Source organism: Cebidichthys violaceus, unplaced genomic scaffold (genome assembly GCF_023349555.1).
Source record: "Cebidichthys violaceus isolate CVI_PGR_0920_01 unplaced genomic scaffold, fCebVio1.0.p SCAF_5, whole genome shotgun sequence".
Taxonomy (NCBI): Eukaryota; Metazoa; Chordata; class Actinopteri; order Perciformes; family Stichaeidae; genus Cebidichthys; species Cebidichthys violaceus.
The window spans coordinates 18757721-18771657 of NW_027176705.1; the positions used below are offsets into that span (position 1 = coordinate 18757721).

Sequence of the window (13937 nt, forward strand, 5' to 3'; positions counted from 1 at the left end):
ATTTGGTACAGAGAGTTTCTGTTCTTTAAAAAGGAGTTTCCAAAATACGACACCAAAGAGAAAGATGAAATCGATTCAATAAAAGCACGATAAAATAAAGGTCATCGTGGAGCCCCTTTTTGGACACGGCTACACAGTTTGCTTCAAAGTTCAGTTTTGAGTCGATAATTGTCCCAAGATATTTGTAAGATTGCACACATTCAACTCAATAAATCACTCTCTGGCATGAAGACTGTGAACATGTCTTACTGTGAGACGGGACCAATGTATGTGAAAGATCCATCGTCATACGACCAGCGTCACCGGTAATATTGTGACAGAGTATTGTGTGGCGACTAAACCTATGGTTGCCAGCACATCAGATATTCCTAAATCCCATCAGAGGCTTACAATAATGACCCTTACTCTGACACCTACCTAACCGAGCATTCAGACCATAAACAGCGCTGCGATGAAGAATGCAAGGGGCTGCGTTGGTGGGGGGGGCGTGATGTTTAAGGAACCGATTAGACGCTGAAATACAAAGACCAGTTTGAGTAATAGATCCATGAGCTCTACTAGACACAGTGTAGGCGGACACGCATGGCTCCAGGCACTTCCTCAGGTAATATCAGGCCTGTGCAAACCGGAGTCAGACCACAGCAAGTGTTTCCTGGCCTCCAGCAGTACAAGGAGTGAATGACTTTGTACAGAATCAGCCTGTTCATTTAGAACTCAGTTGGTAACCGCTGGTCGACTCCATGGTTCTCATGGTCAGGCCCGTCTCTGCACTTCACACTGTATCTGGTATCGACACCTTTCTTGGTGAATAAGATGAAACCTTTGCTCATAACTCAAACCCAGAATAAATGCTGGTGAATGTGGGCCTCGCTGTCAGTTACGTTGGTCATTCCTTTCACCCGCGAACACTTCTGTTTCCTCTTTCAGCTGTGTTTCAGCTACGTGCGCCTGCTGCCTGCAGCCCACAGGCTTCCCTATGAATAATTAAGACAAAGAGTCTTGACTGGCCTGCTGAGGCTATATGACAAATCCTGAGGGAGTGAAACCATTAGACACATGTGCACCTCCCATCAACCATCAATACTCCCCGATCACGCCATTACACCACGATCACGCCATTACACCACGATCACGCCATTACACTGTCTGTCTGGGAAAGCTAAAAGAAGAGGAATGGAGAGGGATGAGGCTGCCAACATCTCCTCCATTACTGAATGTCCCCTTTTATTCGTCAGTGTGGTTGAGTCAGGTTTCAGTTTAGAGATCAAAGGGAACACACACTCTTCTGCTACATGAACAAACAACATCAGGCTGATCAGCTGTGGCTGTGACTAGAGAGGAGGAGGAGGAGACTTGAGGATCATCAGTTCACATGGCAGAAATTGTTTGTACCATATGGTTTACACACACACACACACACACACACACACACACACACACACACACACACGGTCCGGTCTCTATTAACATGAGGTATGGTAGAGGCAGTGCGGTGAGGTTGGTGTCTGGTGAGGCTCTGACTCTACATAAGTCAGATTTACAAATATATGAACCCAATAGAGAAGCTTAAATCACCATTCAATTGGCAGCTTGCACATTGACTACTGGTTGTTTTTCCACATTTCATATCAGCATTCTTTACACACACATAGGTAAAGTACATATTTGATTCCACCGGGAGCGTGTGCGCCGCGATCCGGCTGCACGTAGTGTTTTATTTTTGAAAAATGACCGGATGCTCTATCCCTTATCGGTGTCTGACTTCCTGTCTGGGTCGATCTGCTCTGTGCAGCTTGACGCGATGAACCCGACCCGTGGGCTCTCGCTCGCCCCCTTCAGTGAGGCGGAGGTACTGTTTGCCCCTCTGTGCTTTTTCACTGCGGTTTAATGTCAGATCAGCAACACTAAATATGTTCTACACAGACGTGAGATACATTACCTATTCCATGGAAAGAAAGGACATATAATAAAAGTGTCTACAAATATTACAGTGTGTGCAGGAGAGGTGAGGAACAGCTCGTCGCATGTCTCTTCTCTGTTTGCGCTAATTCAGCAATTTTGATTATAAAAATGCTTGAAATGGTTTTATACATTTATAGCACAGATCAGTAGATAAATATTAATATTTATTTTATTTTAGTATTATTTTTTATTTTTTTTTACTTTTCATGATGACGGCCAAATCGGTTTATTTTGTGTTCATACAGCTGTAGTAAACCAGCCGACGGGTGGCTTGCTAGACACAGTGAATACAGCTCGATTAAAATTGACGGAGCTCCTCCGCACTGTCATCTAACATTATGTTTATATTTACACGAGTAGTACCCGAGCTACCATGATCTAAACAGAAAACAGCAGGCCTGGAGGCAAATTAGGGCAGGACTTGAGATCTCGGGTAAGTTGTTTTCATTTAAACCGTATTAACTAGTAGGTAGAGCACAGTTCATGGTTTGTGTTAACCTAATAATAGCACTCATTCCATGGTTGCTAAGTAACATTTTTTTTAACGTAAGCAAACTGAAAAAAAAGAAAAACGCTCCGTCTGATCGGGCAACAAAAAGGCCGTCCGCTGCCGAACAGAACTTCATTCAGCGGTCTCAATGGAAACGTTCGGCTCTCAACACTTCTCTACATGCCGATGGAGAACCACAAACACTCAGTGATCAGTATTTTACTAAATGACCGTCACATATCAGCAGGTGTTCCCGAGTGCCGTTGATCAGAAACAGAGTGAAGCTTTCAGGGGAATTTCCACATCTCCATTCCAAACATTAATCAGTGGTTTCACTTTCCCTCGAAAAAAACAAAACACTGGCACCGCTTACAGTACAAGCCCGACTGAATCATTCACACTCGACCGTACACACAATCAATACGCAATGATTGAATCAAAATGCATCTGTTCGGTATTACTTGTTTGATAAAGTCAGAGGGATTTCACAGATACCAAACGCTCGTTGTCGCTTAACAGCTTCATGCGTCTCTGTTGACCCAGTGATCCTAAAGGCCAATGGAAGATCCCACCACAAGCTTCCTCTTTTCATGAAACGCTGCAGTTAAGAAGGGATCTTTCAAAGTATTCATCTCTGGAAGGCATACGAAGTGTGGAGTCCGCCATTTAAAAGCATTGTGAAAATTTAAATTTAATAAAGCACTCTATTTATTGTCAATGAAATGGAACTATAAATTGGGTAAACATAATGAACAAAAGTAGCAACTTTAAAAGGAACAGTGTGTAACATTAAGGGGGTTTATTAGCAGATATTGAATATATTATTCATAACCATGTTTTAATGAGTGTATAATCGCCTGAAACTAAGAATCCTTATGTTTTCGTTGGCTTAGAAAAAGCCATTTATATCTACACAGGGAGCGGGTCGCACCTCCATGATTCACCAGCAGCCCAGAACGGACACGGACTCGGTCTTATGTTATCTGAAGGTAGAGATGTGTTCTGAAACCCGGTATTAAACGGGCCCCGGTGCTAAATTATCAAAGATCGTAGTATTGATCAGCCCCAACGTTACTGGTGCTTTTTAATGTTTTGGTGGATTTTTTTAATCACGCTGGAGCATCTGCTCTGCACTCTGTGTCGGGCTGAGCTCCTCCACCTCCACCTCCACCTCCACACACCCCTACACCAGTGGTGGGCCGTCAGGGCCAGCTAAGCCTTCTCTGCTGGACTAAACACAATCACAAAGTTATAGCTATTTTATAATTGAATCATTTTTCACAAATACACTACAGGTATTCTACATTTTTTCCCCCCATTAGCTTATTTTCTCGTTGCACAGTTCCTGTCTTCATCAGTTGCTCGGCTTCCAGCACAGCTTGTTTTAAGTAGAGCTCTTATCCAATCAGATTCAGCCTCTATGTCTCTATGTAAGGACAGAGGCCCGAGGCCCTCTAGGTAGACTTTGCAGATTAAAGTATATGAGGACGATAGTGTTGATTGTCATCTTCTTCAACCAATCAGATCTTTAGTTTGACATGTTGGCCGTATTCTTTGACGTGCCAGAAGACAGGAGGACATGAAGACAGGACAGGCAACATGAAGAAGGACTGATACTTATTGTCCGTGTTCTTCATTCTTTCTAAACTTCACTCAGAAACATTATTTATATTTTATTTACATTTTACATTTGTTTCCAGTGAGATATTAATAACTTTATATAGTGACTTTGCTGTTGTAAACATAACTGTTGCTGCTCTAGAAACAATATTTAGTTATATATAAAATCTCAATAACTTCTAATCCTATATGTTTTCAATATCTTATATATCTCTTTAAAGACAATGATTTAGTAATGTAGAAGAACAGAGTATTGATGAGAGGAGCTCCTAGTAGTACTAAAATCCTAAAGATAACTCCTGAAGGCCACCGTAGTTCTCCAACATGTTGGAAAGGGAGGGGGGAGCAGAGGGGGATTGAGAAGGTTGCAACCTGCAACCCACCACTAGATGCCACTAAAACGTACACACTGTTCCTTTAACTTTGACATAAACTGCTTCATTAGACTAAAAGGTTACTGGTATACTGTTGTGTCCGCTGGTAATGGAGCTCTCAGCTCACAGTGGTCATCCTAACACGTCTACTTTGCTTGTAGTTTTTCTATTTTTTTTTTTAAATATTAAGCTTTTTTCAACATTTTTGGATGTGAATGCTCAGAGCCAGTTTGTCCGTTCTGGGCTCCTGTAGGAACATGGTGATGCTAAACACTATCTTTACATGGACAATAGGTGTTTTCTGCTAAATCGATGCTTTGAATGTTGAATAGAGAACCTTCAAGGATTCTTTTTTTGATCACTTTTGACAGTGTTACGTCAGGTTTCACACTGGATGCAGAAGTGCTACAAAGCATCTGTCTGTCTGTTGTTCTCTGTTTAGACACAACTGATAAATATGTGGAATTAGTACGCTATTTAAATCACAAACAGCAGTTACACAAGGTTATTTCCAATAAATATAGTGCATGGATTTTGACATTTTGATCATGTGGGAGGGGAAAAGGGAGAGAGGGAAAGAAAGCATATGTGGAATGCATATTTAAATTTATATCAATATATCATCTATATGGTTTTAGTAAATTATCAATGTGTTTTTATTCCAGATTCACTGGTGGCACATGGACCAAAGTAGCAGGTGTTTTACACGGCTGCTAAAGCGTAGCAGGTGTTTTACACGGCTGCTAAAGCGTAGCAGGTGTTTTACACGGCTGCTAAAAAGTAGCAGGTGTTTTAAATTGCTGCTAAAAAGTAGCAGGTGTTTTAAATTGCTGCTAAAAAGTAGCAGGTGTTTTACATTGCTGCTAAAACGTAGCATGTGTTTTACACGGCTGCTAAAGCGTAGCAGGTGTTTTACACGGCTGCTAAAATGTAGCAGGTGTTTTAAATTGCTGCTAAAAAGTAGCAGGTGTTTTAAATTGCTGCTAAAAAGTAGCAGGTGTTTTACATTGCTGCTAAAACGTAGCATGTGTTTTACACGACTGCTAAAACGTAGCAGGTGTTTTAAATTGCTGCTAAAACGTAGAACGTTGCAGGCAGCGCTTCCCCTTCGCGGCATTTCCACATCAACTGTGAAACGGGCATCAAAATTTGGCTTCAAATTTGTTAGTGCAATGTATTTGAGCTTTAACAATTTTAAGGCAATTAATTTCACATTCCTGCATTTTAAGCAATGCTGTGCAGCGGTCACCATTCACACAAACTTTGGGTAGGAAATGCATTTTCTAGTTTTTGTTGAAAAGCATCTGGAGCAACATTTAGACCGCGTCCCACTAAAATCCTCCATTTAAACCCAGTGTAATATACCCATGCATACTTGAGTGAAATGTACTCAGAGTGTGACATTAGAATCAGGTTAATGTATTCTCATAAACAACCACTGCTGTACTAATGAGCTCCACAGTAAAGAAGTCATCTGATTCCTCACAAAGATCTGCAGATCACACTGGCTGAGATCTGATGTCAATAAACTGATAGTCAGAACTGTGCAGAGTAGCTTTAAGGCTCAGTCAGTCCTACATGTGCAGCATATAAACAAGGCTCCAGTCAGCGTTTAGCCCTTCTGCTCCTCTCTCCTACTAACCTGCTCATAGCGAAGCAGCAAATCCTCCTCTTCCTCCTGCCTCCGTCACATTTAAAGCGGAGTGCTTTCTTTTCATGGCTTCCCTTCAGCTGCTGTGTGGCTTCTACCGAGCTGTGTTCCCTATGTGATCCGCCTCATCGCTAACCCTGTGACAGGCTGACGAGAGTGGGAGGATGGAGGAGGCAGAGGTTTGGAACAGGAGGAGGGGGTAGCAGGGAGAGGGAGCGGGGGAATGATGCTCCTTTGTTTAAGAACCACGCCAGCCTCTGAGCTTCCTGTATCTGTCTCGCTTCACACCGGCTCTGCTCTAATCCACTGTAATCTTACTCTTACTAGCAGCTCCAAGTCCATCAGCTCCTACTGAAGGTAGAATTGTCTAGAAACAACTCACAAATATATGGTGCTTTTTTTTTGTTTTTAGGAAATGTTACTCCAACAGAAGTAAATTGTGCTTTAGTCTGGGACTAGTGAGTATTTGGGCGTGTTTTTAACAGTTTGTAGAGCACAACGGAACAGAGAGGAATAGGATATGTCAGGCTTTGACACCCCCCCCCCCCCCCCCCCCCGATCCTATCATTTCCATCCCTCATAGAAACGCCAGTTCACCAGAACCAGTCAGTGTGTGACCGAGTGTAACGCTGGCCCACAGGAGGCTAGTGAAGGGGGGGGTCAGCCGACCCGCTTCTACCCATTCAGATAGACTGCAGAGGCGGATGACTGTGTCCTTCTTAATGGGGTATCGTTTACATGCTGCACCTTGTTGACTAGCAGGATAGTCACAAAGCTCAAAGTCGGCAACCCCTCTCAGGACCGGACTCCACTCGGACAGTCACTGCAACCAGCTGGTGAGGGTCAAGGAACACTTCCAATGCTACCTGCTCCTATTTATACATGTATGCTTTAAGAAATTATTTAATTCCATGATAGCCTTTCAGAAAGTAGCGACAATTTCCTGGATTTTCATTCACTCCACATTTCCCACAATTTGCTAGAAAATCCATTTACAATGATTCATGTCACGTCTGCTTTATAACTGGCAGATGACAAATCAATTGACCTCGTTGCATGCTTGTTGGCTCTTCCACAGCTCAGATGCAGAACACAATATTTAGACTTTGATATTAAGCATAATGCCTCTCATAGGGACCATTGATGCATTTTCTTTCTTTGAGGTCCGATTCTGATCATTAGTAATCAAAACAGACCAATAACCGGTATTTGGAACCAAAGTAAAAATGTAATTCTTACACAAACAAACACAAAACTTTGGGGAGTTTAGACTGAAGTTCTGTGACGGCCCCTCCCTTCCACCAGGGGGTCTGAGTCCTGTTTCCTCTCAGGTGGTCTCGCAGGATGTTAATCGGCCACTGATGGGCGACACCGGAGCCGGTTTGGTCCCCGCTAGAAAGGCTGCCCCTCTTCTCTGGCTGGCCTTCTCTCCTCCCCTCTCCGACTCTTGTGTGGACGACACGACTGCTTATTTGCCGGTTTTGTTTAGTTTAGTTATTTGTTCTTAAATAAATGTATATTTAATACTTTTTCCACTCGTCTTGTTGGGTGAATTCATAACTAGGACGGACAGCATTTACTTCAGGGCGGGTTGAACTGAATGGACTACACATGATCCACTGGAGATGCATATCTGTGTAAATGAAAATAATTTCTGTCAACCTAAGATATTGTCCATAGAAATCACACAAAAATGGTGAAATTGGAGAGTACTTACAAATCCAGACCAACCCAACAAAGCAGAATAAAACTTCTGCCTGAGGGACTTTACCCTGACCCTCATGGTAACCTTCTACCTCCACTGAGCCTTCTCTGACCCGATAGCTCACACTGCCCTCCTGGCTTCTGTAGCCTGTGAGGAGTAAACACAGCCTGGGAAGGCCATGAGGGCCACAGGGCCACCACTGACCTGTCCCCAGGACTATAACCTATAACGACGCGACTAGCTGATTCTGCACTGTGCAGCAGCTGTCTTAAACCCGTCATGTTACTGTGAAGCGGCTCAAATATATACATTACAATCAGGCACAAGGTGGTCTGAAGCAGAAGAAGTCAACCAGCACAACAAGAAATGCCCTCACCTAAGACAGGAAGTTAAAAGACAAATATAACAGCAGATCAGAACAGCTTCCTTGTTGCTGGGAAAAAGACAGATAGTCCACCTACTATAAATGTGACCTACCATTCTCCTGCATCTCCTATAATGTGACCTGCCATACTCCTGCATCTCCTATAATGTGACCTGCCATACTCCTGCATCTCCTATAATGTGACCTGCCATACTCCTGCATCTCCTATAATGTGACCTACCATACTCCTGCATCTCCTATAAATGTGACCTACCATACTCCTGCATCTCCTATAATGTGACCTACCATTCTCCTGCATCTCCTATAATGTGACCTGCCATACTCCTGCATCTCCTATAATGTGACCTACCATACTCCTGCATCTCCTATAATGTGACCTGCCATACTCCTGCATCTCCTATAATGTGACCTACCATACTCCTGCATCTCCTATAATGTGACCTACCATACTCCTGCATCTCCTATAATGTGAACTACCATACTCCTGCATCTCCTATAAATGTGACCTACCATACTCCTGCATCTCCTATAATGTGACCTACCATACTCCTGCATCTCCTACCATTAACTGGTTGTCTTTACCACACTACTACAATCTACTGTAGCATTAGTACTCCGTTAGTGTTGTGAGACTAAAACTTTCACTGTGTTCAGCACAGTTGCGTTCATACAGTTAGACAGCAACAGATAAGGCGTGTAGCTGTTAGAAAAAATAAAATCACACTTTCAGTTCTCCTTTTGCTAAATTTAAGCAGCGCTGCACTGGCTAACCTGGCTGATGCTGCCAACGTCACAGTCAGAAAACAAGAAGCGTGTTGGAGCGATAACTCACTGCTTTGCTGCTCCATGCTGCTGGGAGTGTTTCCAGAGTCCCGGGGAAGACCAACAGACCAGTACGACATTCTTGCTGGAGCTACTAGTGAACCAGCGTCAGAGCAGAGGTCCACCAGACAGGAGGCCGGGGTTCAGCTGCCTCTGCACAGAGACAAAGCAGCAGTGATGAAGAGCACACAACCATAGCTTTTAAATAGACACAATGTAGCTGGGCAAACACAACCATATTCAGAGAAAAATGATTGACTATTGTTACTTTTGAAGTGTTTTGAATGACTGAGGATATCTGTTGGTATTTGATTGGATTGTTAGTAATGAATATCCTTCTATAGAAAGGTGAACAAATTAGAAAAATAATCCAATCTAACAAATCACCATCACAAACTAGAAATAGAAAGTCAAAATTATGAGATAGAAAGTCATAATGATGAGATAGAAAGTCATAATGATGAGATAGAAATGGATTGTGAGTACACTGAAGAAATGAAATACTTCAATTGCTTGAGAGGATTTTAAGAAGCAGCTCTGGCATAAATAAAACAATAAAACAGATGTGGCCACCTTCATTGAACAGCAACTGGAAACATCTGCTCAGTGTCATGGTTACAGATGGATGCACCAAAAGTGCCATGGGGATATTTTTATTATCAAGTTCAACTTTTCATCTTTTTTTGGAATTCTTTTTTTTGCTGCCGGAGCAAAGTATGCCTCCAAGAAAAACATAAAATTGTTATAATAAGTTATAACAGAAATGTGCATCAATATAATTTTACATTTATATAACATGCATGTACAATATTTTTTACACTTGAATAAACAAGAATCAAATGCAGAGACAGTTATTTCACAATATGTTAGGAGTAGTTACATTTATACAGTCGCAGTCACAACAACAACAAATCTGGACCAAAGTCACAAAAGGTCAAAATTAACTCGCAGGTATTTTGTCAGCGGTACCATAATAATTATTAGGTTAGTGTGGCAAAAACAACACTTTGGTGTGTCAGAAAATATCAATACACCTCAGTATCGTGAGATTATGTTTTTTGATACGATACGATTCTCAAAAACACGATAACTGATACGTTTACCCGATACAAAAAGTAGCGCTATGATTTTTGGATGTTATTGGGACTGTGATAAATCAAAATGCAAATTCACTGCGGGACTAAGAAAGGATTATCTTATCTTAAGCCCCGTTCTGAATTGTGGAAAACAAAAGGGAGAGGAAAAAAAAGAGAAGACCTGCAACACCTCTTATTCTCCTCAGTCGCACGTCACTAAATCAGCATGCAGTTTAGACATCAGACTCCACACGTGTGTTCATGCTGCACCGTCTTATTTATGGAAACCACTAGAAAGCTGAAGCCACATATAAGTGACATAAAAGCTGTAAACGTAGGAGCGACTCAGACTAGTCAACCAATCCTATTTCAGACTGTCTGTCCTTTGGTCTGGTAAAGTAACTGATGAAGGTCCAACGTGTAGTTAATAAATATCTCTGACAGCGATATCAGACAACACGTTGATGTGACCCGAGGGCAGGCGTGGTTACAGTAAGTATTACAGAGAAAGGCTGTATTCTGGACACACTAAGTGCTGCTCAGCTACAGACCACAGACTGTAATTAGCCACCGGGACGTCATCCATTGGTTTGTGGACTGCAGTTTTGAAGCCTTGAGTTTGACATCTTTTTTTTTCTGCAACCAGTGAACAGAAGCGACCATATCTGGACTGCAGAGGAGTGACACCACCAGAGCTAAACCACCAGAGCTAAATCATCCCCTGCTTTATGGTCTGTGTGACTCTAAATGGACCATAATGTACTAAATGAACATCATGCTGTATTGAAGAAGACTGTAAACTAGAGATTGAGACCATAAACTCATGTTTATGATGTTTACTGAGGGAATAAATCAAGAGAGAAGTAGAGTCATTTTAGACTAGACTTCTATAGAACCAGAGGAGTCGCCCCCTGGTGAACACTAGAGAGAACGCAGCTTTAGGACATGAAGCATTGACTTTACCGCCTGCTACAGAACCCAACTCAAAGTATAAAAACTCTGAAATCATGTGCCCAAATAAAAATGTGCATGCAATGACAGAGAGGAAAGCATAATAACTCTAGATTCAGCTATTGGTGCATTTTACAATTTACCTAATGATTTAAATAATGGGTCATCCGAGTGTCCGTACTGGGGAATTGATTTTTCCTCCTCCAAAAAAAAAAAAAAAGATCCACTAATTTATAATTAAAAGATCCTCTTTGTTATCTTAATGCCTAAAAGCCTTTTACTATTGTAACTGCACACTCCGAATTAAAAAGCCTGCAGCCGACTAGTTTACACACAGTGCATTGTTTCAGCAGGGGGAGTTATGTTTCAGTGATTACGTCAGAAACAATGAATATTTAACTTTATTTTTAATACTTTCTTTAAAAAAAAATAATTTTGTCTTCCCCAATATAAGTCTATGGGGAAAAGTATTTTCGGGCCATATGCATCACTTGACGGACCCAGAATTGTAATTCCATCATTTGGACAGCATGTCAAATGTGCTTCAAAGCCCGGAGCTCTTCCTGGGGGGTTTGAGCAAGCAGTGCCGTGCGGTGAGGTTGGTGTCTGGTGAGGCTCTGACTCTACATAAGTCAGATTTACAAATATATGAACCCAATAGAGAAGCTTCCATCACCATTCAACTGGCAGCTTGCACATTGACTACTGGTTGTTTTTCATATTTCATATCAGCATTCTTTACACACACATAGGTAAAGTACATATTTGATTCCACCGGGAGCGTTTCAGAAGCGGAGCGCTCGCGGGCAAAACCCGCGAAAATCGTAAGATTCCGCGATAATCTGTGTAACAACCCCGGATGTATAAAGAGAACAACAAACACATAAAAGGTTACTTCACCTGTCCGACGTTGAATTGCTGTTGATTTGTTTATATTTCCTTGTTTTTGAGACATTTTTAGGCTTAGATATAGAATCGTACATGTTTGTGGTCAAAGCAAAATATAAGAAGAAGAAGAGAAGTGTAGAAGAAGAGCAACGACACAACAAGCATAAACCCGACCCGTGGGCTCTCGCTCGCCCCCTTCAGTGAGGCAGAGGTACTGTTTGCCCCTCTGTGCTTTTTCACTGCGGATTAATTAATGTCAGATCAGCAACACTATGTTCTACACACACGTGAAATACATTACCTATTATATGTAAAGAAAGGACATATAATAAAAGTGTCTACAAAAATGACAGTGGTGACAAACAATGAGAAAGCAAAAGGCACGCGCTCAACCCAGTTAGTGAGGGATTCACAGTCTGAGGTGAGGAACAGCTGGTCACTGCCTCACCTCACGTGTCTCCTCTGTTTGAACAGAGATGCGCTAATTCAGCGATTTTGATTATAAAAATGCTTGAAATGATTGGAATCATACAGAAATTACATTTATAGCACAGATCAGTGGAGAAATATTAATATTTATTTTATTTTCGCATTATTAGTTTTGTACTTGTCATGATGACCTCCCCTGACCGCACGTCCCTGTGAGCAAGACATGAGTAGAAGCATACATTTATAAATGTCATGTCAAAATAATAGTAATCATCTGTCAAATATGATATGTTAACAGTTTCCTGTTTATCATCCACACACGAGCAGGTGTGGATGTGTTGTGTGTATGTTTGTGCATACAAACTCTATAAAGCTGAGTGTGGCAACATCGAGAAGAGGAAAGCCAACAGTTTCCGTTTCAGAGTCCTTTTAAAAGCTAACATGCGTCGCAGAGATTCTAGCTGGCAGTAGGTCCCTGCTGGTAGGCCCACGTCGGCTCTGTAGAACTAACGTTAAGTTAGCTAGAATACAGGCGTCCCTTCAGTTCTGTTACACTTCACTCAGGTTTTACTCCCAAGTAGCTTCCTCTCTCCTAACAGCCGAGTGCTGAGTGGGCGCGTGAAGCGGTTTGGAAAGCTTGAGATGTTTTTAAAAATAGTGCCTCATTCTGGATTATAATAATACCGAAATAAAGAGTACTTTAGGAGAGTGTGGACATATACTAAACCATATTTCATAGTGTAAGTTATTCGAGAAGAAACAAGATGGGTGTTTAATGCACTGATTTGTAAAAGCAGGTTGGCTTGTTTTGCCTCTGATGTAAACGCTGCGTGGACCAGATTTACGGGAACTACTCTGTGAGCTCGAGCTGGAGCTACAGCACCAGAGCTAAACTATTCGGACACCAGAGTTCTCATGAGCCGACTCACCACATGGCTGACAGGTCCAGTGAGCATCACGAGAGGCCTTCTGCGGGTCCAGGTCCTCCGGACACGGCCGAGTTTGGCACTAACGTTGCGCTGGACTTCCTGATTCCACGATGCAAACTTTCCAATCTCCACACGCGCGCAGTGTCAAGTCAGATTAGACTACAGTGGTATTTCCGGTGAAACTTTTCAAAATAACACCCAACAGCCCACTCATCTAGTTAACATTTCAGAATAAAACCTACATTAAACTAAGAAGGATATATATTGCAACAGCAATTTAAAAGTGAGAATAAAAAGTAACGATAGGTGAAGTAATGTAAACATAAGTCAATATATAAATGATCCTTAGATGCCTTCTGAAAGGACCAACATCTATAAAGTCTCTCTGGGGTTTTAATTATGATAATATTTTGCATAAAACAACACCATCTAATGTGGTGCTAAATACATATCCCTGTAGAAATAACCATTCGATCAAAATGAAGACTATATCCTTAGATGTCTATGTTGCTTAACTTTCTCCACAATCCTTTGGTTGAGAAAGGGCAAGATCTAATCGTGGCAGCGGCAGCTGAGCTTGCCACAGGAAGAGCCTCTACTAGCTGCCGCTGCCACGATTAGAGCCAGCTCCTACTGCTTTGGTTTATGTGCAGAC

The 13937-nt window shown here is 41.9% G+C and overlaps 1 protein-coding gene across 3 annotated transcripts in view; it reads right to left on the reverse strand.

Moving 5' to 3' along the window:
- lrrk1 (leucine-rich repeat kinase 1) overlaps positions 1 to 13408 on the reverse strand; it is a 67756-nt gene extending 54348 nt beyond the window's left edge. For 2 of the 3 annotated variants that reach the window (XM_068731163.1, XM_068731162.1), the window contains exons 1-2: positions 13283 to 13408; positions 9020 to 9162 (exon numbers count right to left, since the gene is read on the reverse strand). In XM_068731163.1, coding sequence (XP_068587264.1) covers positions 9020 to 9089 — 70 coding nt within the window. In that variant the 5' untranslated portion in view covers positions 9090 to 9162; positions 13283 to 13408. Of the gene's footprint in view, positions 1 to 6088; positions 6207 to 9019; positions 9163 to 13282 lie in introns of those variants that run through there. The other variant, XM_068731164.1, reaches the window with a different exon arrangement.
- Between the last annotated feature and the right edge of the window lie 529 nt (positions 13409 to 13937).